Below are 25309 nucleotides of genomic sequence, written 5' to 3'. Positions count from 1 at the left end.
AAGGAAAATAAAGAAAAAACGAAAGAACGCAAGAAGGGGGTGGAGGGGAAGGGAGAAATAAAAAAAAAAAAAAAAAAAAAAAAAAAAAAGAGAGTGTTTTTCCGCCCCAGTTTTGAGTCTGCCTCCACCTCGGTCGGGCTCTGAGCGCACCTCACCAGTCGAGCACCGCGGGCAGCTCGCCTCTCCCGCAGCCGACCCGGAGCCGCCTCAGCCGGGTGGCCTCGGGCAGGGCAGCGAGCGGCTGGCGGGGGCGGCGGGGAGCTCCGGGAGCAGGGGGCGCAGCCGGGACCGGGACCGGGATTAGGACCCGGGATTAGGACCGGGGTCGGGGCCAGCACCGGGGGTCGCCCCCCGGGCTGGGGAGTCCCCCTCTCGCCGCCCCCTTCCGTGGGTCGGGGGAGGGAGGAGCGGGGCGGGGGGCAGCGGCGGCCCTTCCCCGGGGGCTGCCCTCCCGCGGGGGGCGGAGCGGCGGGGCCCGGAGCCTCGGAGCGAGGGGCTGCGGGGCCGCCGCCGCCGCCCATGGAGCCCAACGGGACGGCGGCGGCGGGGGGCAACGGGACGGCGGGGGGCGGCGGGGGCGGCGGGGGAGGCCCCCCCGGGGGTGGAGGCCCCCTGCTCATCCCGTCGGCTTTCGGGACGGTGCTGTCGGTGATGTACGTGGCCGGGGTGGCGGGCAACGTGTACACGCTGGTGGTGATGTGCCACTCGGCGCGCTGCGCCGCCCCCATGTACAGCTCCATCGTCAGCCTGGCCCTGGCGGACCTGCTGTACCTCTCCACCATCCCCTTCATCGTCTGCACCTACCTGGCCCAGGACTGGTACTTCGGGGACCTGGGGTGCCGCATCCTGCTCAGCCTCGACCTGCTCACCATGCACGCCAGCATCTTCACCCTCACTCTCATGTGCACCGAGCGCTACCTGGCCGTCACCCGGCCCCTGGACACCCTGAAGAGGTCACGGGGCTACCGCAAGGTGACAGCGGGCGCCGTCTGGTCGGTCTCGCTGCTGCTGACGCTGCCCATGATGCTGATGGTCACCCTGACCGAGGGGAGCAAGGCAGAGGGCAAGGTGAAGAGGATGTGCGCGCCCACCTGGAGCGTGGATGCCTACCGGACCTACCTGACAGTGCTGTTCAGCACCAGCATCATGGCCCCGGGAATCATCATCGGCTTCCTCTACACGCGCCTGGCCAGGACCTACCTGGAGTCCCAGAGGAACCCGCCCCACAAGGAGAAGAGCAAGAGGTCCCCCCGGCAGAAGGTCCTCATCATGATTTTCAGCATCGTGCTGGTCTTCTGGGCCTGCTTCCTGCCTTTCTGGATCTGGCAGCTGGTGCGACTCTACAGCAGCTCCCTGCAGCTCACCACCCAAACCCAAAAGTGCATTAACTACCTGGTGACCTGCCTGACCTACAGCAACAGCTGCATCAACCCCTTCCTCTACACCCTGCTCACCAAAAACTACCGGGAGTACCTGCGCAACCGGCACCGCAACTTCTACAGGTTCACCTCCTCCTTCCGCAAGAGGGGCTCCAACCTGCAGTGCTCCTGGGGACGCTCCATGTCCTCCAGCAACCAGTACGACTACAGCTCGGAGGCCCTGGGCATGGCCACGCTGAAGGACAAGTGAGGAAGAGGAGGCTCTCTGGAGACATCAGGATCAGAAGAGCATCTGGCCAAGGTAGGGCTTTGGGACCCTTTTGCCCTGCAGGGTCCTAAAAACTCGTTTCTGGTGATCGCTATAGCTCAGGGCAAGAATTCATGTGACACCAAGTACTGTGAGATGCTTTTCAGTTTCTTGGGGCTTAGGGCTGTCAGGGGGAGTCCTGCTGGCAGCGGGTGTGGATGAATCCTCTAGTTAGGGTGCAGAAGATGAGGCGGATACTTTGTTCAATTCTTCGGCAAACTCTTCTCAAGCTTTGCTGCACTTGCTAAGCTCCAGCTCTGCTCCGGTTCTCCTGTGTGATTTCTCAGCGCTGTCCTCCAGTTACAGCTGGACCAGGTCCACAAAGGTCTGAAATTGTCCTGGGATTGCTTAACTTAGCTGCAAGCCCTGGGTTTGCCCTATATATTACTATTATCAGTTCACAGTGTGCATAAGGAGACTTTAAGCCCCTTTTTCTATTTCCTGTTTATTATAGTGCACTGCAGTTCGATCAAGCTCTATTTCAGTTTGATCAAAATCTCTACTTTAAAATTCATTGCAGCAGTGCTGCAAACTCCTAGCATTTAAAAACCATGAGGTAAGCTGTCAGAAAACACTGGGTTATCTAAAAAGGCATCTCATATTTTCACTTTTCTACCCAAGATGATTTTAATCTGCCACTGATTTTAAGTTTGTCCCTTTCTCAGCAGTCAACAGTTTGAAAAACTGAAAATTTACCTTGGAAAATAAAAAAATCTTATAATCCTGTCACTCAGAGAGCTGAGGCTCTAAAAAAATGACTGACACCTGTACTGTGAGATTCATCATAAAAAGGACAAATTTAACCCTGACAAATCTCACCAAAAGCATTTTGCCTCGATGTATTTTGCTTATTCTCTTCCTACTTAGCATCTAGTGGTAAACCTCCACCAGAGATGCTAGAGATGCCTGTCAACTATAAAACTTCAGTTCATAAAATAAATTATGATTAAGAAGTGGACCATGTCAGGTTTTCCCTCCCTCGTTCTCTTCACCCAGCCCGAGGGGTGCGTTTACCAGGGAGAGGCTGCTGCTCTCAGCTGTGCTCTAAGGAGCTCATTTAAGTGGGGATAAAGTTGTGTTCAAGCCATCTGCCCCGACTCCGGGGATAACTAAAGCGCAGCAAGAGCTGCATAAACTATTGTCAGCAGCTGGCCATGTCCAGGGACTTCTGAAACAACAGACAGCTGCTTAAGGAACAGTCGTTTCCACTTTTTTATGGCATCTCCCTACCCCGACCTGACTGAGAGGAGGAACTCAGCAGCCCTATGGTGGTACTGGGTTTCCGTGTCCTTGGGTGATCCTCTCGCAGCATGTGCCAAGCTTTAGGGTACTTCTGTGCTCAAGCGGAGACACAAAGTGCCTACACAGCAGCCAAGGATGGGGAGCAAAGAACACATGCTGGATTTTATGCAGAAAGGCAGAAAAATAACCCCCTCGGGGCACGTGTTGGACAAAGACCAGGGAAATGGGTTCCGGTGCCTGAAGTCTGGCATTCTTCATATAGGTGCAGTTTTTGGGGTGCTTTTTGGGAAGGGGCAATAGGGAACTCACCTTAGCATTGCTTACATTACTTTTCATCACAGGACTTTCTTCAAAATGCTTGCGACCCACTTTGTGGTGTTCCAGCATCATGCAGACTGCCAAGTTGGGTGGTAGAAATGGATGTGATGGTGCCAGCTTCCTTACAAACGCGGGGGACTAAAGCACAGCTCTTGCTGGGAACTGGCAGGGCAGAGTGGGCTTCAGTAGTTGTAAAGAACTTTTCAGGAACTAATTCATTTCTTTTTATTATTAATTCTGAAGCCATTGTTCCTTTCCCTTTGCTTCCCATTTCCGAGGCTGGAAGTCACTCCCCTGTAAGAATAACACAGATAAGACTTAACTCAAAGGGCGGAGTGGGAAGGCTGGAGCGTGTGCGTCATCCGCAAAGTGTGACGCTGTGCTGCTCACGGAGCACAAGAAAAACCCACCCTGACCTGAAACAGTCCTGATGGGTCTTGATTTCCAGTGCTTGGCCTGAGGAGAAAGTTCTTGAAAGCCACGGTCCCACCCCAGCATTGCAAGGCGGCTATAGGACGGGTGGTTATCCCATATGAAATAGTGTGTATCTGTTACCAGGTGTGTAGGGGAAGCAGATGATGGAAAAGCGGTGTAGGTATCAAAAAGAGCATTAGGGAATACGCATCCTGCCTCAACAAACACGTGCTAAAACATCTAGTGCCAAACAGCCTAAAACCATAGTTAGTAATGAGAAGGGGGAGCTGGAAGAGAGCTGTGCTTGAAAAAAATAAAATAAAATCTTAAAAAAGAGAAAAGAAGAGTGGGTTACATACACAGTCCTACCAGAATGGATAGCCAACAGAAGGGTTTGGTTAGGGTGGGCTTAACTCCACAAGCCATCCCCTAGCAGGCTCCTCCTGCCCCCCTGAGCAGCACATGGGGTGCACACTTCGTGCCGTAGCATTGGAGCTGCTGACACCAAAAGGCAGATGGAGAAGCACCCAAATGAAAGACCAAGTATGAGGCATTCATCACTGTCGAGTTTCTTGACCAACTTCAGCCCATTCCATCTCAGAGCCGCTTCCCTCTCCCATCAGGCTCTGATGAACCCATGTGAGATTCCTCTAAGGAGAGACGCAGTAAATTTGATGACACCCACAAAGCATGTTGTTCGGGCAGAGGAGAGCCCGAAATACATAAGCAGAACTGGCCAGCGATCAGAAGACACCGCTGTGTGTAATGAACAGCAGCCCTTTAGCAGCTCAGCATGTGGCATCCCCCCGCCTGCAGGAAGCGCCGCGGAGCCGTGGCTCTTTGCAAATGCAACTCCTCGGGAGCCTCTCGTACTCCTAGGGATCAGAGCAAAATTTAAAAGATAAATTTGTGTAAACAACATCTCTCTTATTGTCTCATCGGACCAGTTAAACTGCCAAAAGTCAGTAGCTTTGACACACTTAATAAATATCCTGCAAGAGCAGATGCATTAACTGAGTTCCTCTTGTCTGTAACTGTGGAAGCTTTGACTGTTCTCAGTGTGCTCACATGTTGGAAACAGGCATAGTCTTGATATATCTTCCTGTAACAACAAAACGGGGTAGTTAACTTTGGGATTGCTGCTGCCTGCCCGTAGCACAGAGCCTAGTCCTGGGCTTACACAAGCTGTAAGCTCCCATATGGGGTAGCTCTGCCTGCTGCTCACCCAGAGTATTTTGGGGAGGACGTGGGACTCCACACTTTGGGGTTGGTGGGATCTCAGTTCATGAGCACAGAGTTAATGCAGGCACAACAAAACTGCTGTAAAGCAGCCCAAGCTATTTTCTGTATGAGGCAGGAGCATTACCTGTCTTCGACACTAAAAGGGATGAGTCAGGGCTCCTAAAATCATGAGATGAAAAACACACCAGCTCTCCACAACCAGAGAGGTTACAAAGTCTTTTCATATGGAAATTGGGATAGTCACATAACCAGAATCCAGATGATGCGGCTCTGGAAACTGCAAGCATCTTATTATTTAGGTAAACCTGAAACATCTCAGCTTGGGCTGAAGTAACAGCAGGGAAGTTCATCGGGCTGTAACTAAGCAAAATGTGGTGAATTATTTTAAAACAGCGTTGCTTTGGCTGTTCTCCTACATTCCAAGCACGCAAGATGTGTGTGCCCTATGCAATTCTACTGCAGGTTTAGAGACATAGCTAGTCTCTAAACGGAAAATGGTAATTTTAGGAAAGACAACAATATTTTTGTTGCTGGGGCAGAAGTTGTCCCTGCAAAACTCCATATGGGCTTTACAGGACAGAAAATAGCTTAATCACTAGAAAATCTTCTCCAACATTCCTTGGTGTTTAAATCTGTATGCCCCACTCTGTTCCCCCCCAGCTCACCAGAAAGAGCAGGCTGTGAAAGAAAAGCAGCTTCATCCTGAGTGCTCTTTCCTTCCTTTAATCTAAGGTAGCATCTACTGCAGCAACAGCAATTTTTCTGTTTTCACTTGAAAAAAGAAAAGGCAAGTCCTTTGTGGGACAAGTGAGAACACTTGTTTTCCCCATGCTCAGGAGAAAACGTTTGAAGCTTACTGACTTTTTGCAGACTTCACCTTCAATCACACATCTTTGATCATCTTCCTCCCCACTTTTTAACAACACATTTGCAGTAAACACTTAAAAGCCCCGCATTTACAATTTAATTGTGTATGCAAGCAAATCATTAACATTTAAGCTCCTATTTAGCAGTCATTTTTGGTGCCTATTGTGTGATGGAATACCAGGAAAGGCAGTGGAGGTGATTTTATGAGCGCTTTGTACCTCGCACGGCACGCTGCCCAGTTATATTAGCCCAGGAGATCAGGCAGGGTGACAAGGTTGCTCTGCTCAGAAGCAAATACAGAATCTGTTCCCCCGGCAGCATCAGAATAGAAAGTGCACGAACTTCGTATCTGAGCCCAGCCCTTGAGCGGTGGAAGCAGATAACGCACATTTCAGAAATGCCGGTCAGCCCCGGAAAGTTGGCCGTTGTGTTTTGGAGTCCCTCTGGTGGCAGCAGCAATCTTCCCTCCAGAGGTTCTCAGGAAGGAAATTTGCTTTTTATTTTAGGTTTTAAAACGTAGCAGTTGCACACAACCTGAATACATAACAGCACTTAATTTCTTTAAAATATAATGTTGCCACAACATCTCCTGAACACAAGTCTGTTAGGCAGAGAAAACCCACTCCCAAGTGCTAACTTTGCTCTCCCACCTTTCTTCCTGTGCCGAACCTGGACTAACTTTACCCCATCATTTTGCACAGCAGCCTTGCTGGCAGCACCCACGGAAACACCCGGAGCTGGTGACTAACTACAGCTTAGCCCAGCTGCAGATTGCTTTTGCCATATAATATTAGTTGCTGTTGTCAGTTTCAAGTTTTTCAGGGGAACTGGAGAGACTTGGAGTTAATTGCTATAGCTTGGAAGAAATAAATTGCTTTGTCTTCAGAACTGTAGCAGCAGCTTCACAGAAAATAAGTACCCTTTAAAGTGATTATTATTACTGCTATACGATTTTTTTTTTGCCCTTGATGGGGAATGTACCTAAAGCACAGCAGAGGGAAAAGATGCGTCAGCTGGGAGCAAAGCACCCGGGGGATTTGGGTGGCCCAGGGTGAGTCCCACGAAGGCAGGGGAAAGAGCTCGCTGACAGCTCACTTGGCCAAACCTCTAGGATGCAACATGCAGCAGGGGGACATGTGAAATTAATAGTTACTGAGGTTTATTAAAACCATAAAGGGGATGTATATCAAAAGCCCCACTGAGGAACCCATACCACACCGAATTTGTGGTGTGGTGTGTGACACCCCTGGGGCAGCCTCACTGCAGCCTGGAGGGTTTCAGGTGCTCAGAGCTGAGCTCCGTGATCTGCAGTCCCAGCTGGAGCCTTCCTGCCCCCAGAGAAGAGGATCCCACTGGGACACACCAAAGCAAAACTGCTGCAATGTTTGCCTTCCCCCCATCCCAACACAAGAAAAGAAACAATTAAAAGAGGTAAGGGAAAAATGAATCCTGAAGAATTCTTTTGGCATTCAGGCTCTGCTTTTCTGATTTTCCTTGGGAACTCGTTTGTAATTTAATTTTTAATTTAAATGAAACATTTTTGTAAGTACTAGGAACACTTCTAAAGCGAGAAGCAAGGTGAAGAGTTAAGCACTTGTTGAATTTATCAGGGAAGGCTGCACTTCACTAATGGGGAAGATCCCACCCAAGCCCTCCATCAAGATCTCTGGAGGGAAATCAGTAAATAACTTGGTGCAAACCACTCCACATATCGGCCGTGGTTGGCAGAGGACACAATCCTAAAGCAAATGGTGCAAACGGGGAAGAAGTAAGATCTGCTAAGTTTGTCTCTGCGTGTTTAGGCCAGTGTCTCTCTAAGATGTCATCAGCCTTTCCTTGTGCACGCCCGATAGGATCTTGAGTTCATCTCCTGAATTCTTAACTGAAAACAAATATGAATTCATCCAAACAAAGCAAGGCTGATTCCTGAAACTAAATGTGGTGTGTCCATAAACAGCAAGTTTTGGAGACAGTCACAGCTTCATATATGTGCTCCTCTAAACCTCATCAGAGACTTCTACCAAATTTAGAACACTTCTACACCTTTTAGTTTACCATATTGGCTTCACATTTGAGAGCCACAGGGGTGGCTTGTGCAAGAAGCCCCGCAGGAAGAGGCACTACATAGCAGTGCTTCTAACAAAACCCCACTGATTTCAATTGACTTTCTGCTTTTTCCTTCATAACAGATTGTTTTTTCTTTCATTTAACACTAGAAGGGAATGTCTTAGAGGAATGGCATTACTATGAAATCAGCTGGAGCCCGAGTTACTTCTACCCCCACATTTTGAAAGCTGCTTTTGGCGCTTGGTTCAGGAGCGGCAGCAGCACTGTGCAGGCAGCAGCAGCGGTTATCTGATCCCACTCGAGTGCGTGTCTTTATCTTCCTTCCCATCATCTGCCGGTGGGGACTCACAGGCCATTCATCCTGAAAGCTGTTGATAAGTAATCCAGGCAGGCTTGAAAGCATGATAGCTAATAAAATCCAGAGGAGATTTACAGGGGCTGTGATGCTGCAGCCTCCTATCGAGACAGCATTTGACATGGGAGCTGAAAAGGCAGATTACTGTGAGTGGGAGGAGGTGGGAAGTCCAGGCTTCTCTTTCAGAACCACTATGGACTTGCAGTGTGACCTCGGAGGAGTCACTTGCCCCTGTGCTGCTGCTCAGTTTGCCACCTAAAAAACAGCGATGCAATTTCCGTGGTCTGCCCGAGTGTCTTAAGACACTGCTAATGTGCGTGACATGTTTTGAGATCCTTGGTCTTATGTACAAAAGTTCAAAGCTCTTCTTTTAGGAGTAACTCAGGATTCCAGTTAGCTATTAATGGTCAGATGGAGGAAATGTTTGTGTACCAGAAGAACTTCTCATCCATTTTTAGATCAATGGCAGCCAGTCAACAAAGATTATAATTTAGCCCCCAGCAATGGCAGCTGCGCTTGGCTGGCATCTCAGGGAGCACGGCTGAAATGGTTCCGATAAAAGCATCATCATTTCACTGCATCAATACCCTCTCTACAGCCTCTCCCCGGGTAAGAAACAATAGCAGGAGCTATGGTAAGGAAGCAAAATCTTTCTTCTTTACCTCCTGGCAGCTTTTTTTCCCCACATCGTGGGTTAGGAGCACTGGGGTTGGTGAAGGTAAGGGCAGTTCACCCCTCCCAGCCACAGCCCGTGCCGCGGCCTGCTCCAGTGCTGGATCCTGATGCAGAGGAGGCTGAACAGAGAGAATGGTCCTGATTGCTAAACACGGCAGTGCTTCCCTGTCATTTTGTTCTTGGCATAGTTTTAGAGTGATTAAATCTGTCGAGGAACCTCCGCCTGCCTTAGGCGCAGCACGAGTAATTCCCAACAACAGAAGCAGAGGAGATAGCAACCAACTAACTTTGCTTCGCTACTTTCATTTGTCTGTTTGTTTTAATACAAACACAAGTTTATTGTGGCAAGCATCTCCCTAATTTCAAAGTGCCGCTCTGTCTTTGCAGCAGCTTCTCTTAGGGAGGATAAGAAAGTGAAGCTCTGCAGCCTCTGGTGCCCGAAGTTATGGGTAAAGCTCTTTGCAGATCTGGGGGCCCACACTGGAGGGATGGGGACAAAGCAGGAGCAGCACTTGCCCTTATTCCTCCATCCATCCATCCATCCGTCCATCCATCCAAGTGAATATTTTCTCAGTGTGCCCTGGGTACTCACCATCTATCTCTGTTATTCAGAAAAAAATACATAAAACCTAAAAGTAGTCTTGGGTTTAGTCCAATAAAAGGCAAGAAAAAAAACTGTTACTTCACAGCCTTATGCTCCCCTCGTGCTTGTAATGCCAGAAGGCCCTCAGGTGAGGGGAAAAGGCTTCGTTACCTACAAAATGCAAAAATGAAATAGTTAGTGTGCCACACCAGATTACTCATTAACCTGAATGAGATCAGAGAGGAATTGCTTTAGGCTGGCAGGAGATTTAGGAAGGCAATACTATGCCAGCTTCACGCTGCCTCCAGCAATAAGCCCGTACACCCAGTTTGGAAACAGGGGGTAGAATAGAGGTAGGCAGCTCTGAGGGGGCTCATGCCTCACAGTTTCTCGAAATCTTACCTCCTGGCAGGTTTTTGGTGCAGAACAGTACTTGATCCAACCTTGCAAATCCTCCTCTCTTCTCATCCCATTTGCTGTGAGCATGAGGACAGCTGGTACGGGAGCCCCTGAACTCCACTTTGCCCCAGTGGTGCAGGGTGAGGAGTTACAGAGGTGGCAGGGAAACAGGAGCGAAGTCCCCACTAGTGTCAGGGCACAGAAAGACCATTAGGTCAGACCTAAAAAAAATAAAAATAAAAATAAAAATAAAAAAAGCATCCAAAAAAAGCATCAAAGCTGCATCTTAATTGATGTTTTTGTCCTCCTTCATTCTTCAGTAAATGTTTAGCTTAGCAAGCTCTGAGGCATGTGTTTCAAACTCTGCCTGTGGAGGGTCCATGTGTAATTACAGACTTCAACCCAGGACCTACCTTAACAAGTTTGCATTCCCGTCATTCTCCACAGGCTGAATCTTCTGCCTACACTGAGCAAAGCTTTTACAGAAAGATCATGGATCAAATGTGACCGTTTAGTTTGTCTGTTCAGTGAAAATATGTTTGCTTTTAGCATGTTCCTGTCCTTGGTGTTCTTATTTTAACCTGCTGTTTTTCTTTGGTCTCTGTCTGCTCTGTCCTTCCTTTGTGCTGTGTTTCCTTCTGGACAAGTTGCAGTCTCTGCCAGGGACTCTGCTCCCATCCTCACTTTGCTCCACAGCAACAAACCCTACCAGACCCTGAAACACCCAGGGAGAGTTTTGAGGCTTTGGGGGAAATTTTATACCTCTTGAATTTCAGATCTGTTGTTCCAGGTTGCCTGCAGAGAAGGCAAAAGTGTCTATTGATTTCTACAACATAATCAGAAAGCAGGCATGTCACTGCAAGCATGATTGCTCTAAGTAAATCCTTCAACTCCAGCAGAGAAGTTACATCTGCATAGCTAGGAGCACAATGTGACAAACACCTCCTTTAGAGTGGCTCCATCTTAAACCTCTTCTGGCCCCTTGGTTGGGCTGGTCCGTCTGTTTTTGTAGCCCTGGGGTTTTAAAGGGTTAAGCCTTTCTCATTTCTAGCTTTTTTCTTTTCTCTTCCCTCCAGTCAAGCCCAAACCAATTGGCACTTCTGCCGATGAGATTTACTGTCCACCCCCCAGCCTGTGAATCCAGTACAACCGATGGGCCATGAAAAGAAGTGCTTATGAAACCACATCTTCAAATCTGTTTCAAAAATCATGGGTGAGAAGCTTCGATGCACTAGAGCTTGTTTAAATATCACTCAGACCAATAAACGTCTGAATTCATGATCCAGCTTCTTTTACCCTTCTGCAACTAGAACTATCTTTAAAATTTATGCTCACGGTTGATTTGGGCTTCACCTTCTGTTTTCTCGTTTCTGCTCACTAAGTGATGCTGTGGCTTCCCTTCCAGAGATGCACATCAGCCCCCAGGTGGCTCTGTAAAGCCTTCTGAGGCAGAATAAAGAGCAAGGCCCTTCCTGAGGGACACCAGAAACTTTTATGTATTTGCTAGAACACCCTTGAAAATGTAGTACTGCAGATTTGGTCCGCGCTAACAACTTGTATAATGGTTCCTAAGTCTTGGAGCAACCACACGCTTAAGGACTCAGCACGGAGTGGGGGTGGAGGCAGTTTTCCTCCCATTGCCTCTGAAACTGTTGGTTTTTTTTCCTGTTTGGTTTTCAATTATTTGACTCACACTTTGTGGACTTCATTTCCTGGCACATTAACAGCTGGTGGTTAGAAAGCTGCAGTTGGCGAGGGCAGTTATCTGGAATGGATAGTAATTACTCGCTGAGCTCATTATAATTGTTCAGTTATTGAATAATTTTGGAAAGCCAAGCAGGGGGAATATTTGGTTAATTAAGAGCTCGTTTAATCACTGCTAAATTTATCCTTCCAAAACAGTGCTCACCTTACCTGGATTTGAAAGCCTTTGTTTACCAACACTCCCAGTGGGAAGCAGGAACAATCTCTATTCTTTGATTTAAGTTGATGGCACTTGCTCTTTGGCCCTTGGTGCAACGTTTTTGTTCCTTATTCCTCACTAGGTCTGGCCCTCCACGTTTTAATTCATGGGCATTGAGATCTCTCTGAAGCTCTTATCAGTCTCTGATGAGATGGTGAACAAGACACGATTCACGTGTAAGCACTCGGGCACCTCTGGGACCAAATTCTCATCCGATGAAAAAACTGCACAGGAGACAGAACAGCAAAGTGTGAGAATTTAATGGAGTAAGAGAAGCAAGCGAGAGCAAGAGAAAAGCTTTAGAGCCCTTGTCATTTTTCTGTTGCTGCTGATCTAACACAGTTGCTGGGCACATGTTTCAGGGTTTAGATAATTTAAGGCTTAGGAAGCAAGTTTATCACCCAGAGGATGCTTTCTGGAGCCTGGACAAACTTCCAGGGGCTCTGGGGAATCTGCAAGGCAGTGCTCAAGACCAAGGAAAAAAATCCTTTACAGCTTATTGTCATGTTTTTACTGGTGCATGAAGAATGTCAAGTATCTGTAAGAGAATTCAGGCAGGGTTGTAACTGAAAGGATTTTATTTGAAGACTTTTGGGGAGAGTTTTGAGGAAAGGATTGAAATATCATTTGAATCAAGATGAGTACAACTTAAACAGGAAGGCCAAAGCAGAATAATTATATTAAACTATTAATTCTTCTAAGTTTAGTGCTTTAATCCTTTGTCCTAGATTAATTTAACACATGATATTCTTCATGCACAGCATCAGTCGGGTGTAACTACCACCACAAATGCCCACGGGATTTAGCTGTCAGCTGGCACATGCTACCTGGGAGGGTATCCCTCCTGCCAGCATGCAAGACAATTGCAGACATTCAGAAAGGAGAAAAAAACAAAAAGTAAAGCCTTGAAACCCACACTGACCACTGGCAGACTTACTTCCCCTTTGCACTTCCAAAGTCTCCAAGATTTACGGGCTTCTCCCATCCAGTCTGTAAAAAACCACACACAAAATAAAGTGGATGAGTCTGTACTGAACCTCATCCTTCACAATATGACTCAGAACAAAGTAAACTTATTCCAATGTGTACTCCATTAAAAAAAGAAGACAGAAAAAAAAGGATACTTTGGAGAGAAACAATAAAAAAAAAAAAAAAAAGAAAAGAAGCCAGATCCTGTATCTCTGGAGACATACCCATTTTTTACAACGGCATTCATGAGCTGCTCCGTTGTGTTTTCCTTTTAGATTAAATGCTGCAAAGAGAATGCTTTTTCTGAGCAGACTCTGCAAGGTAAATTCTGCAAAGCAGAAGAGCTGTCAGAGCAGGTTGATTGTAAAACCTGACAACCTTGACAGCCTCCTTGCAGCAGTGCAAAGCCATGTCATTTCTCCAGTTACCCGTGGTTACAAAATTGTTGAATGAAATGGAATCCAAACCTGTCGAGGATTGTAGCTCTCAAACAGGCAGAACAAGTGATCTGGAATAATAATAATAATAGCCAAGCATGCCGCTCGGGCCTTCATTCAATGCTCTGCCAAACTGCTCCAAGTTATTGGACCTTGCCCATTCAGAGCTTGGGCTGCTGAGGGGACAGGGAAGTTCCTGGGGGGAAGTGGCTGACTTTATATACCCCTTTTTTGAGAAGGGAAAGCCATAAAGCAGCTCTTCAAGAGTCCCGTGATTTCCAGGTGAGTAGTGTTATGGGATGTCCTCCCCCTGCCCCCCAGGGAAAAGTACCACGTTTTCAGCAGCCAGGTTCCCACCTGTGGGGCGGGGGCTGCTGGCCCCAGGAGCTGCCGGGCACAGGGGCTGCCCTCCTCGGACGTGCTCAGCTGGGGCCGCCTCGTGATCCCAGCCTCAGTGCCAGACAGGGACGGATCCTCCTGCACGTATTTAATCAAAGCAGCTCCTTAACTGAACTTTTTCCTAACTATTCTTCCTGAAACTTTTGGCTTTAAAGTAATGCTTTGTGCAAAACACATTTCTGCAAATTAGCTTAACAAGTTTCAGAGGAGCTTTCAAGTTAGAACAGAAAAGAACAAAACCCACACGCCATTGTTTTAATCATTTGGACTTGCCTTTGCACTTTCTGGCCCTTCCTGCTGAGTGTCTCAGGTTTCTGCAGACATCTGCCACGATCAGCCACTGATCTCATTCCCTTACGTTACCTGCTGGATTTGGGAGGTGCTGCTTTGGGAACAGGATGATGGCAGTGCCGTCAGTATCTTTTCTTCCTGTTAATTTTCTTTGCCAAAGTGTCATTCTGCAGCAGGCCAGGGCAGCATGAGTTTTCTGACTCTGCTGTTAGCCTCCTTCCCTTGCTGGTAGCCAGCAAGCCAAGAAGCCAACATCTACAGGGTCCTATTAGCAAAAGAAGGCTGGAGAAACACTGCAACTGCTCTGAACTCTCAATATTGCGTGAATCATCTCTAAAAACCCATTTCAGTCTCTTCGCCAGTTTTACCTTTCCCCATTGTGTGTACAGGTGTGATATCAATCCCCACCAAGTGCCATTTGTTCAGACCAGCGCTGTTCAGCACTCACCATCACCTGGATTTAGCGCTTGCTTTTCAGCACCTCCTCAGCAGCGGGAGGTGTCACCTTCACACAGCTCTGGACAAGGACACACTGCGTAAGGCTTCGCTGTCAGCTTCTTCTCCAAATGCCAAAGCCTTCTCCCTCCAGTCCATCCTCATCCTTTCTTTCAGTAGCAATCAGCATTCTACTATCACCCCGACTGCTTCCAAGCCAAACCAGCTCCCCATACATTTCCCATCACCTATAATGTCCTGCAAAGACCCACAGAAGAGCCCAAATATCATCTCCCATTCCCTTTCAGGGAGTCTTTTCTGCTGCCAGCACCTCCCTAGAGACTCCCTGCACCTGGGAGATGTGTGTCCCCCACCCCAGCTGCAGACTCGACACCACCCAGGCCCCCCCATACCCTGCACCTCTTCCCAGGGTGGTCTCTGCCACCCACCTCGTGAGGGGCCGAGGGACACCAGGGCCTTCTTGGCTTCCTACACGGGAATGCATGCAGTCAGTTCTTGTAAGCATCGCATTTTACTGCCTCCTCCCAACATAAACTGGACAAATTGATGGAGTCCTGGCCCCCAGGATAAACAGTGGCTCCGCTGTTTAGAGTAACTGTCTCCGGGGAGGAGAACTGCACGGCTCCGCAGCCACCCCTGCTGCTGCATACAGGAGGTGGTGGTGCCCCAGCAGCACCAACACCACAAACGGGAGCAGTCTGCAAGGAGGAGCAAGGCTAGAAAGAGGCTGTGAGGTGAACTCAGGTGCCACAACAGCTGTCTCCAAATTACCATGCAGAAAGAGGACTGGCAAGCTCCACCTGAGCCACTTCTAAAAATTTCTACCAAGGGCCGGTTTAAGTTTGTGCTCAAATCCAGAGGTTGGCTTATGTTTTCAAGGTACCAGCATTGCAAAATTCATATTTCCGCTTAGTTTCAGCATTTTAGCTGTTCAGCAGCATTGGAACATCATGTGGCTAGGACCCATTCTTGGCTATTATAGCTAAAAGAATTTTCAAAATTAATATTTATGGCCAGGCCAGTACTTCTGAAAGAGACTCAGATTAGATAAGACCGCTAAGTCGCGCATTCTTTCCACACCTGCATTCTTCCCAATGAAATAGTACGTCCCAGTTTCAAGGCAGACAGCTTAGAGATGGATTTCACTTGTTCTGGTACAGCCGCTTGCGTGCTCCAGGACTAAAGCTGGCTCGGGTGTACGCATGCAGTCCTCACCTCTCAGGGCCTTGAACGCAACTGGAGAACACTTGTCTTCTAAGTGATGGTCTTGTGCAGCCGCAGTTCTCGGACTGAATTCAGCAAGCAAGCCAGAGAGGTAAAATCTAAATTCCTTTCAAAGGATGTTGCAATACCTTCGTTCTCCACTTTCTTGAAATATCTTGTGGGGAAGGGGACAGCTGTACATCCTAGTGATCAATTTTAGATTAAAATGAAATGACGGTAGAGCAAGTGTATCATTTTCTATTTCCACCTTTGTCTTCTCTATGCCACAAAGGAGCCCTTGTGAGTGCCTAGGAAGCGGGGGTGGAAGCCCCGAGGAAGCAGTGAGTGCAGCCCTAGGAGGCAGGCTAAGAGCCAAGCTGAGTCTCCCCACCACCACACTCCCAGCCCCTGCGTGTCCATCCATGGCTGGAAGGAAAGAAAACTGTGGTTCAATGACACTGCTCAGCTGCTGGGCCAGGGAGAGGCAGACAATGACATTCACTTTTTCTATTAAGTTAATTGATCCACTTATTCATTCACTCCATTCCATTTGTTGATACCAAAGCTTTAGGGCTCAAGGCTCTTCTGTTTTTCCAGTTCCATGAAATGGTTTAATTAGAGATATTACCGCTCCCTATAACACTTGCCACATTTGTAGCACTAATACATAAGCCCTTGTTTATAAATGTACTTACAATCACAGTTACAATTATGTTTCCCACTCAGGGGAATCAGGTGAACAGCACAGCTGCTCTCAGCACCTTCCCTCTGCCTTGCTCAGGATCCTGCAAGTCACTGGGCTGCCCTGACCACAAGACAGAAAAATTGCTTTTGAGATGCTCAGGTCTAAACTACCTCCTCATACAATTCAGCTGTGGAAAGGTTTTGATTGCTGCCCTTCTGTGCATGCTTAATGGCTAAAGTATTTCATTTAAGGAGAATGATTAGGAAGAGGACAAGTTTTAATGGCCTGCTATAGTCTTGATACAAATCCTAGCTACAGAGTCGAAACGTGTTTAACTTCTCTTGGAAGTGATAATTTTTGCAGCACGCTGGCTTTCACTGACTCACAAGCCATCTGGAGGTGCTAAAAGCATTTAGCAAACAAAGTCAAGAGGTCTCAAGTTCCAGTTCTTGAGATGAAAATACCAAGGCTCAAAGGCAGCAGGCTGTCAGCTGTGAAGATGGAAGACTTCAAGGGTCTCAGCATTAATAAATGTGACATGAGTGAGAGCCTTCATCGCCACCCGGGCTGGGTGCTTTTAACTGGGCACTCTTCAAGATGAGAACAGCATTCCTGAGAAATCCGCGTGCATTTATGCTGTGCTTGTGCTGAGGCAGAAAAAAAATGAGATTCTACCTGCCTGCATGTGGTCTGAACAGACAAAGATCTCCAACAACACGTGTACGAAACAAGAAAGGGAGGATGAGCAGGGAGAGGGCTGGGCTTCCAGTCACTGTGCAAGTACCTAATAGCACAGTCGGACCTCCACGGGCCATAGCAGGGAGCAGGTGCATGTCCTCACACCTCACCTGAAGGATTTCAAAATGAGTAAAACTTTGTCCTTTCTTATAGTTCCAAGAAAAAAAAAAAAAAAAAATCAAGCTTTTTTTTTTTTAAGTGGAGAGATAACGTTCATTTCTATGCATTTCATTTATGAATGTTTCAGTCATAATTTCTTCTTAGATTGTCCTTATTTATAAATCTAAATCCTGCCTGTAGCACTACAGACAGTTGTTATGCACGGAGGATAACAGCACCTAAAAAAAAAAACAAAAAAAAAACACAGCTGGTATATGCAGAGGAAAGCTTAATTCATTATTTTTAAATAGCTGGATGAAGCACAGCTTTCTTAACTTAGCAGATTTAACATTCACTATTAATTAAAACAACATGGATGGGATAAATAGCCTAAGGTGTTAAGGAAGAGGTCCTGTTGAAAGGTTTATGAAGGGATTTAACACAAAGAACTTTGCTCCCTAGAAGTTCAGAACATCCAGTTGGTGATCTGATTGATCTGATTTTTTTAAAAAACAAAATATAAAGCCGGTTGGGGGGGATCAGTTCAACACTGATACGGACATTTCAGCGTGGGAGAAATCTGCTGCTCTCTAACACCACCTTATACTTATCACTCTGACTTATTTATGTTATAGTTCTTTCTCATGCAAGTGAACAGCAAAGTTTATGTGATCATATTCCTCCCAGTGGAATGGAATTCCTTCCTAAGTAATTTATCTCCCTCTGAAACAGAAAAATAAGAAAACACATTTATCGCGCTCAACTTCAACAGTGGAATAGAAACAATGCAAGTGAAAGACCATTTTTCTCATTCATTTTCTGTTGAGAAGCGCAAGGAATGAACGGGCTTAGAGTTGGTCTGGTTTCACAGCAGCTTTTAAAGTTTTGAATCATCTGCTGAAACGTGGCCTTCTCTTTTTTATGAGGGTGAGTCACATTTAAAGCCCTAAATGCAAAGGGGACTCCCAGAACACATCTCCTCTTCAGTAACAGCATATACCAGAAATAAAAATGTTTATCTGCTAGAGGGGCTAGAAGAAATTACCGTTCAGAGTTTGCCAACTCATGTAAAAGGAGTCCATTGGGACCCACCATTGTTTATTTCTCCCCAGATGTAATTGTTGCCGAATTAATATGCCAAGAAGGTCACCTACAAGGTGTGAGTCTACCCAGAGACCTTGTCTTGGCAGTGAAAAGCAGTCTCAAAAGAAAATATCAAGCTTTTCTGTGAAGTCAGCAGCAAAGTGTCCTGGCACCCAGATAAACAGCTTAATATAATTATATAAACCAATGGAAAAAAAAAAAAAAAAAAAAAAAGCCAAATTTTCAAGGTGTCTGTCCAGAAAAGTCATAGCTCATTAACCTACTCAGCACTTTTTCTTTTCCTTTTTGGCTAACTAAAGAATTGGAAGGGTATCCATTTGTAAAACAAGCCTTTTGGGCACTAAAGGCCTCTTAGAAGAGCACTTTCTGGCCTCTAGTACAAGCCAACAATGCTTGTATGGAAGATAAGAAGTGCCTGTGTGGATGCTTTAGGGATAAATGGGCTATCTTTAAGGGAAAGCTGTATGGTAGGTTTCAGCAAACATGCTGTAAAATTAGCTTTGAGTTTCCTAAGAAGGTTTACAAAAGCAGAGATAAAGCAAACTCTGCTATAGTTCTCCACAGTGTTTTACAAGGAGCAATAGACACTTACCGGGGAATTACCCACCACTTTACAACAGCTCTCACCACCGGATTTCCTGAGAAGTCTGCCTTCTTGAATGAGGCTAAAATGATCGATGCCTGCTGCAGCCATCTGTGGTTCATAAAGGAAATAACTCTTCTGCTATTCTTGGAGTCTTTGGTTGGATTTCCTCACAATAGACTCAAAGGGAAAGACAGGAGCTGGGATTTTCTTTCCTTACTTGGGGGAAGAGGAGTAGGGTGGCTGTATTTCCCCCTGCTCAGCAGCAGCACAGAATTGCCCTGACCTCCAGCAACATACCTGCTTTGCTCCTAGGATTCAGACAAGGCAGAAACACTGTACAAAGCCAGACACGAGTGCCTCAGAGAGATCCAATTCATGTGTAAAGGCAGCGCACAGACATCTGAGTGTAGATGGAACACGAGGAAAGGAAAGCTGTCAAGGGGAGATTCAGAAGTATTAAGAATTGCAACTGAAGAAAGAAAACCAGGTTTTCTTGATAGCATAGTCATTACCAATGCCATTTAAGTTTTGCTTTTATTTTGTTCTACACATCATGTGCTAGAGCCTCAAGATGTAGCCTTTTGAAGTTATCGTATAAATCAAAGCAATTAAGACCTGAAGCTAAATTTCTGATGCAAATCTAAATTAAAACCTGTTTGTGCACAGAGCATCCTGGAAAGCATTTCTGGACTTTAAATTCATTTAGATGGAACCACCTATACAATATATGGACAACACACAAAAACTGTGTAAACATTCCAAAACTTCTGTTGATTTATGGGGAAATATTTTTTTTAAAAAAAAGATTACACAACTGCTTACAGAACCAAAATTTTAAAACATGAAAAATCCCAAGAAATCCAGTCAAAGCTCCTGGAATTAGCTTGTATGGGATTAGTAAAAAAAATCATAAAACTAAATAAAACGCATACCATAGCACTGAAACCTAGGTATGTGCTAGAGACCAGATCTGATCTCACACCTGTTAGCTTTAGAAGAAAGATATTCTCCAACACCTTTGAAAATAAGAACAATTTTCAGGGTAGTATAATTAATCTGAAGTCCTCCAGAAGCCTCACCCAATGCCTTAGGAAGGATTCAAAGCCTGGCTTGGTCTCCTGACATATTTTCTATTTCACCCTGGCTTCTATTTCACGCAAGCAGGCCTCACCTTTCTTTAAAAATGTTTTTATTTCAAAGTACAAATTAACATTCCCAAATACTTGAAATGAGTATGCTCTAAGGTACAAGGCTGCAAATTTATGTCCAGGTTTCACCCCAGTTCCCACTGAACATGTATTGACCTTTCTTTATTTGAACCACAAGGGCTCTAAACAAAGGTTTTCACACCCCTAGGAAACATCAAGCCAGATTTTGTTTTGACCCTGCGTTCGATTAAGAGCACTTGTCCGCAGCAGCTTGGCACCAGATTTATGGGAGTTTAATAGAACAAATCCTGCCCTCGACGGAGTTCTGAGAAAAAGAGCACTGCCTTTCCCAGTAGCAACAGGGAGGCTGAACCTGAAAGAGGACAGATAGAAACATCAGCAGAAATTAAACTATTTCAAATTCAGAATTACCTGTCAAGAAATGGGGAGAGAGACGCTTAATAAAAAGTTATTGGGGCATTTATGGGGACTAAAATAAATTAAGTCAAGCTTATTTCTAACAATCACTGAGTTCTGCAGATTCCAAGCTGCCCCAGGAACATTAGCCTTTCTGCTGTTATTATTTCCCTGCTGGAGGCTATGTTTAGAATCTTTTACAGTGTATTCTACTTCCTCATTTGCTATTTAATTTCTTCATAGATCTAGATATTGCTTTTAGTAGTCCGGATATTGAAGCTTCAAATATAAAATGTTGATTAGTACTGGAACACAACATAAATTGTTGATTGTTGGAACACAACATATTGAATTATTATGCTCCTTTCAAAATGTGAATTCTCTTACCAGGTACAGTGCCCACATTTTTCACAAATTGCACCTGACAGGTTTGGTCATCATATTGAACGCATTACTAAAGCTTAAAAAATCCAGAAACCACAAATACCAACTTGATTTTATTTCTGAACGTCAGTCAATTCACAGCACGGGAGAACGCACCGGGTTTGGAAGGTATTACAACACACACAAGCCTCAGAAGATTAAAACCTGAGAGCAGATTAGTTGGGTTTTCCCCCGTGGTCTACCATGGTCTTGTTAGGGAGTATTTTAGAGAGGGCAGCTCTCCAAGTGCCATTTTCACTTAGTGCAACTCAAAGCCTGCGTGACAGAGAAGTAACTAATAAACATTTATAAAAATTTGCAAAGTCCTTGATTTATATGACAGTGTTACAGACTAGTGATGAAACTTATAGTGAAGTAAGAATTTCAGGACACAGGACCTTAGCCTGGAGAATCAAACCAAAATCCACACAGAGGCCCACTGATATTTAGATTCCACTAATACTAGATTATTTTTGTGGAAAAGGCCCTGCATTTAAATCACAAAGTGATGTCAGAAATCAAGTTTTAACCCACTAAAGCTGCTGCTGGTGTCTGGTCTTTACAAAGACATACAACTTGGTGTGATGCAACTATCTTTGAATTAACAGGCTTTGAGACAAGTATTTAGATGCAGAACCCAACTATTATTTTCCTAGCATCCAGTTTTCCGAAGACATGAAATTATAGAAGACCAATTTTGCTGGTGCGCCAACGTAGAATACTCACAATAGCACAAGTGTCTAGTCATCATTCTCTTTATTAGATCTTCAGTGTAATCTCCCCATACTTACAATTTCCATAAAAGAGATTAAAACAAAAATGAAAATTACATGAAACTGTATGCATTAAAAAAGCACATCCCCACATTTTCATTTTCATAGAAAAGATAGACGATTAATAAACCAAATCAATGCTCACTTCAAAATTTGAAGAAAAAATAACTTTTCCTACAATTTATTTAAAGTGTTGAACCACAAAAACCTTTGATTGCGGTAAGAAAGCAAGGCAGTCGGCAAGATTATTTGTTCTGTTATTTCAATTGTACAATGCAATCATCTCTTCCTCTCTGAAGTTCTTGCAATTTATTATTCAAGTAACACCACAGACTAATGATCGAAGTTAATAGAAAAGAAGTCTTCATATTAAACCAAAAAAAAAAGAAGTCTATAAAAAGCTATTGATAGACTTTCTGAAACAGATAAAACATTGTTTTGTACAAGCTAAACAGTACTTCACTATACAGGATTTGTAAGTTGGGTCAACTGTAACAAAAAATCAAGAGTTTTCTTAAACTTGGTCTTAAAACTAAATTTTGGCCCAATAAATAGATGTTTTCAAAGTGTTTTTACAATTGAGCTCCAGCTCGAGAGCATTTCAATTTAAAATGTAAGTGGTTACTAATTTCCTTCAGAGCCCACATCCAACAGACACTGGTCCAGGTGGTTTTGTTATCTGGCTGTCCAAGCAGCAAGTCAGGGTTTACAGGATCAAGTCTAAAGGTCCCAGCACCAGCACGTGGAAAACCACCACAAAACTAACTTGCTTCTCACCTGTGTCCCTCCCAAATCCTACTGTCCTAACTGGGGATTAGGTAGTGATGAATGCTCAGCTGAATCCAGAAAACTGGATGACTTTTTCTGCCAGCTCTCCTTTTAATATATATACAATTTACATGGTTATATGGTCAAGCCAGTCCCATAAGGAGCTCTTAATAATTTTAGTATGTGACTTCCAACCAGGAGATTAATCATTTTTCTTAAGATGCCACTTAAAAGTGAGGCAAGTTGGGAATGCTGCGTTCTGGTCAGAGGAACCTGCTGCGGTGCCATTCCCTAACACACCACAACATTTGTAATCCTGAAGTGATATGTTTTCTGGCTAATTAAAAGGTTGTAGTTCTGACATTGTATTAACTAGTCCGTGCTTGTAGCAGAAAATATCTGTAGTAATTTAATTTTTTTAAAAAAAGTTCAAGTAAAGCCCAGTAGTCAAACCACAGGTGTATTGCCCACTAATGCCCATGCTAAAGGAGAAAACATTCCTCTCAACAGGGGACATGTCCAAAAGAATAGCACTCACCCCGCTGTATTAATTAGGTCAAACTTTCCAAATCCCAATAGTATTGGAAGAGACTACAGAATTTAACAACAGGTAACAGTACCATGTGGTGTTGTATCAAGATACGGTCCAAAAGGTGGTTTGTATCTTTTAAACTGAAGAATCAAAATTAAATAAAAATAAAAATGAAAAGCCCGTTGCAGGACTCTACACGAAGACAAACCAGTTACAGAACATACCAAATTTAAGATGGTCCTTAAGGCACTGTTTGCAACACTTACAGGAAAGGACATGTGAAAACAAAAATGTATTACAATGTATTAACACAGCTGGGAAATTCTAATTGAATGCAAGTCTATACAATTATCTCAATTTTTCTCCTCCTCTTGCAGGGCTTCTCTCATTCCATTCAACCTCACGTTCCATCCTGGGAGGAATTACGTCAGGACTGGATCCCCAATGCCATGGTCTGGGTTGCAAGTGAACGAGATGGTGATGGCATAGCGAGTGCCCCAGCGAACCTTTTCCACCCGATGAAGGTTCTCTGATCCAGAGGTGAAAAAGGAAACCCGGCCTGTAAAGACAAAAGCATTTAATCAGCGACACAGAGTTTGCCATTCAGCTACCAGCTCTCTACGCAGTTTTGCTGTTGTTGTCTCAGTCCAACCGTTCCCTAGCTACCTGAGAGCCCACAGGTCAGCCCAGAGCCAAACTTACGAGCTTATGCTGCACTCTGACAGCTTTATGGACTGTTTAAAGTGTATATTAATCCTTCGTGCTACAAAGCTGGAGACGTAATTCTACCATATCTCATAGTTTATAAAAGGCAGGAGGAAGCCAAGAACATCTGAATCCAGTTCTTAGTTGCCTCAATTAAAAAGACAAAAAAAAAAAAAAAGCAACCCTAGCGACTGTCAGCAAAGTGTACTGATTTCCTCCCTGCTCCCCTTCTAGTCTGGGCTCTAATTTTAGACCAAAGAAGGAGGAAGTCCTACAGAGGTGGCAAAAGGTCTTCAGTGAAAAAACGCTCAGCAGGTTTACAAGCAGCTGTGGCAGCTTATCAGCATTATACCAAGTATTTGCTATAGCTTTTTGTGCACAGTCAGAACACTCACTGTTCAGCCAGGACAGAACGTTATGTATCACTCTTGTATGCCAATTATTTTTCCTTAGGAAGAGACACTCCATCAATACATAGGCTTGGAAATTGTTTTACAGATGCAAATGCTTACCCCGTGCTTCATCCCGTTTAAGCTTTGGGTGCCACCACCCACCTGCCTCGGGGCTCTCCAGGCCTTGGGTTGCTTCAAGGTGAAAGGCAGTTACTTTGTGGATGCCAGCAGAGGTGTACGAGCATCCCACTTAACCAAACAGCAGACTGGGGCACTTTGCACTTCCACATTATTTAACTGTTTTGAGAACATAGCAGTTTAATGTTTAGCAAGTAACTTAGAACTGAAGCAACTCTGTAGGCCCACTCAAATCTCCTGAAAAGCCATTAATACTCATATGCACAGCTGTTGTATCCCCATACAGATGAAAGTTTGTTAAAAGCTTATCTCAAGGAACTCACACAGACAATCTGACTGCCTGGGACCACCAGGCCAAACAAAACACTTAAATGGCCACTTAAAATCCGCACAATAACAAGACAAACTATTCCAACCTTTGTACAACACACTGCAGAAACAGGCACAAGCTACACAGCTAGTGTTCCCTTCTAACTAAAGACCCAGAAGTTATCTAGCTTGCATATTCAGCAGCACACGAGAAATTTGAACAAATCTAGACTGGCCTCATGGAGTTTGGGTAGCCTCTGAGTCCCTTCCACATTCAGATGCAGTTCACATTTAATCTTTCCTAGGAATCACTCCTAGCTGCCAAGCAGAAATATGAAGTCATATATCATACCCTTCTGTGCCGCTGGCTGCACATCAGTAATGGATAAAGCTATAAATATATGTAAAAAATAAATTTATTTGTATGCAAAGCTCATGCACACCTTGGTGTCCTGCTCTTCTGGATGAAAGACTCTAAACGAAGGCAAGGTTCTCATATCCTCTGAGTGCTACAGTTAACAGAACTGTTGAGGATTTCATACAAAGCCCCTTTATCCTGAAAATGTGTGCATTTTTTTTATTTTTTATTTTTTACTTTCTTAAATCACATTTGAATACCACTGAACTACTTCATTATTAGGCCCTCACCTACTCACCCAAAGTTTTGCCTTAAACTTATTTCCACGCATTTTTGTTTGATCTCTTACAAGAAACATTAGCAATTCAGAATTAGGTAAGTTTCAGTGTACTGTTTAAGCCAGTTAAAATGGATTCTTTGGCTATATAGAATGTTTTCATTTTCTTCTTTAATAAACATGTCTTCAGATATATTGTATTTTATAATTCCTTATGTATCTGGTCCCACAACTGCCGGAGGGGGTCTCCGTGCCACCAAACAAGCCTACAGTCCATTTCTGAAGATGCAT

The 25309-nt window shown here is 44.9% G+C and overlaps 2 protein-coding genes across 2 annotated transcripts in view; one reads left to right on the top strand and one right to left on the bottom strand.

Annotated features, from left to right (window-relative positions):
* Positions 1–473: 473 nt before the first annotated feature.
* LOC118175780 (urotensin-2 receptor-like) lies at positions 474–25211 on the top strand. The gene is made up of 2 exons (XM_035342325.1): positions 474–1680; positions 23217–25211. The coding sequence occupies exon 1, from the start codon at positions 520–522 to the stop codon at positions 1627–1629; it is 1110 nt and encodes a 369-aa protein (XP_035198216.1). The 5' UTR covers positions 474–519; the 3' UTR covers positions 1630–1680; positions 23217–25211.
* The window catches only part of OGFOD3 (2-oxoglutarate and iron dependent oxygenase domain containing 3), a 43871-nt gene continuing 40067 nt past the window's right edge, over positions 21506–25309 (bottom strand). Inside the window, exon 8 of the mRNA XM_035342717.1 lies at positions 21506–23398. Coding sequence (XP_035198608.1) covers positions 23262–23398 — 137 coding nt within the window. The 3' untranslated portion in view covers positions 21506–23261. The remainder of the gene's footprint in view (positions 23399–25309) is intronic.

This window comes from Oxyura jamaicensis, chromosome 18 (assembly GCF_011077185.1).
Source record: "Oxyura jamaicensis isolate SHBP4307 breed ruddy duck chromosome 18, BPBGC_Ojam_1.0, whole genome shotgun sequence".
NCBI classification, from domain to species: domain Eukaryota; kingdom Metazoa; phylum Chordata; class Aves; order Anseriformes; family Anatidae; genus Oxyura; species Oxyura jamaicensis.
This window is presented reverse-complemented; position numbering and strand designations above follow the sequence as displayed.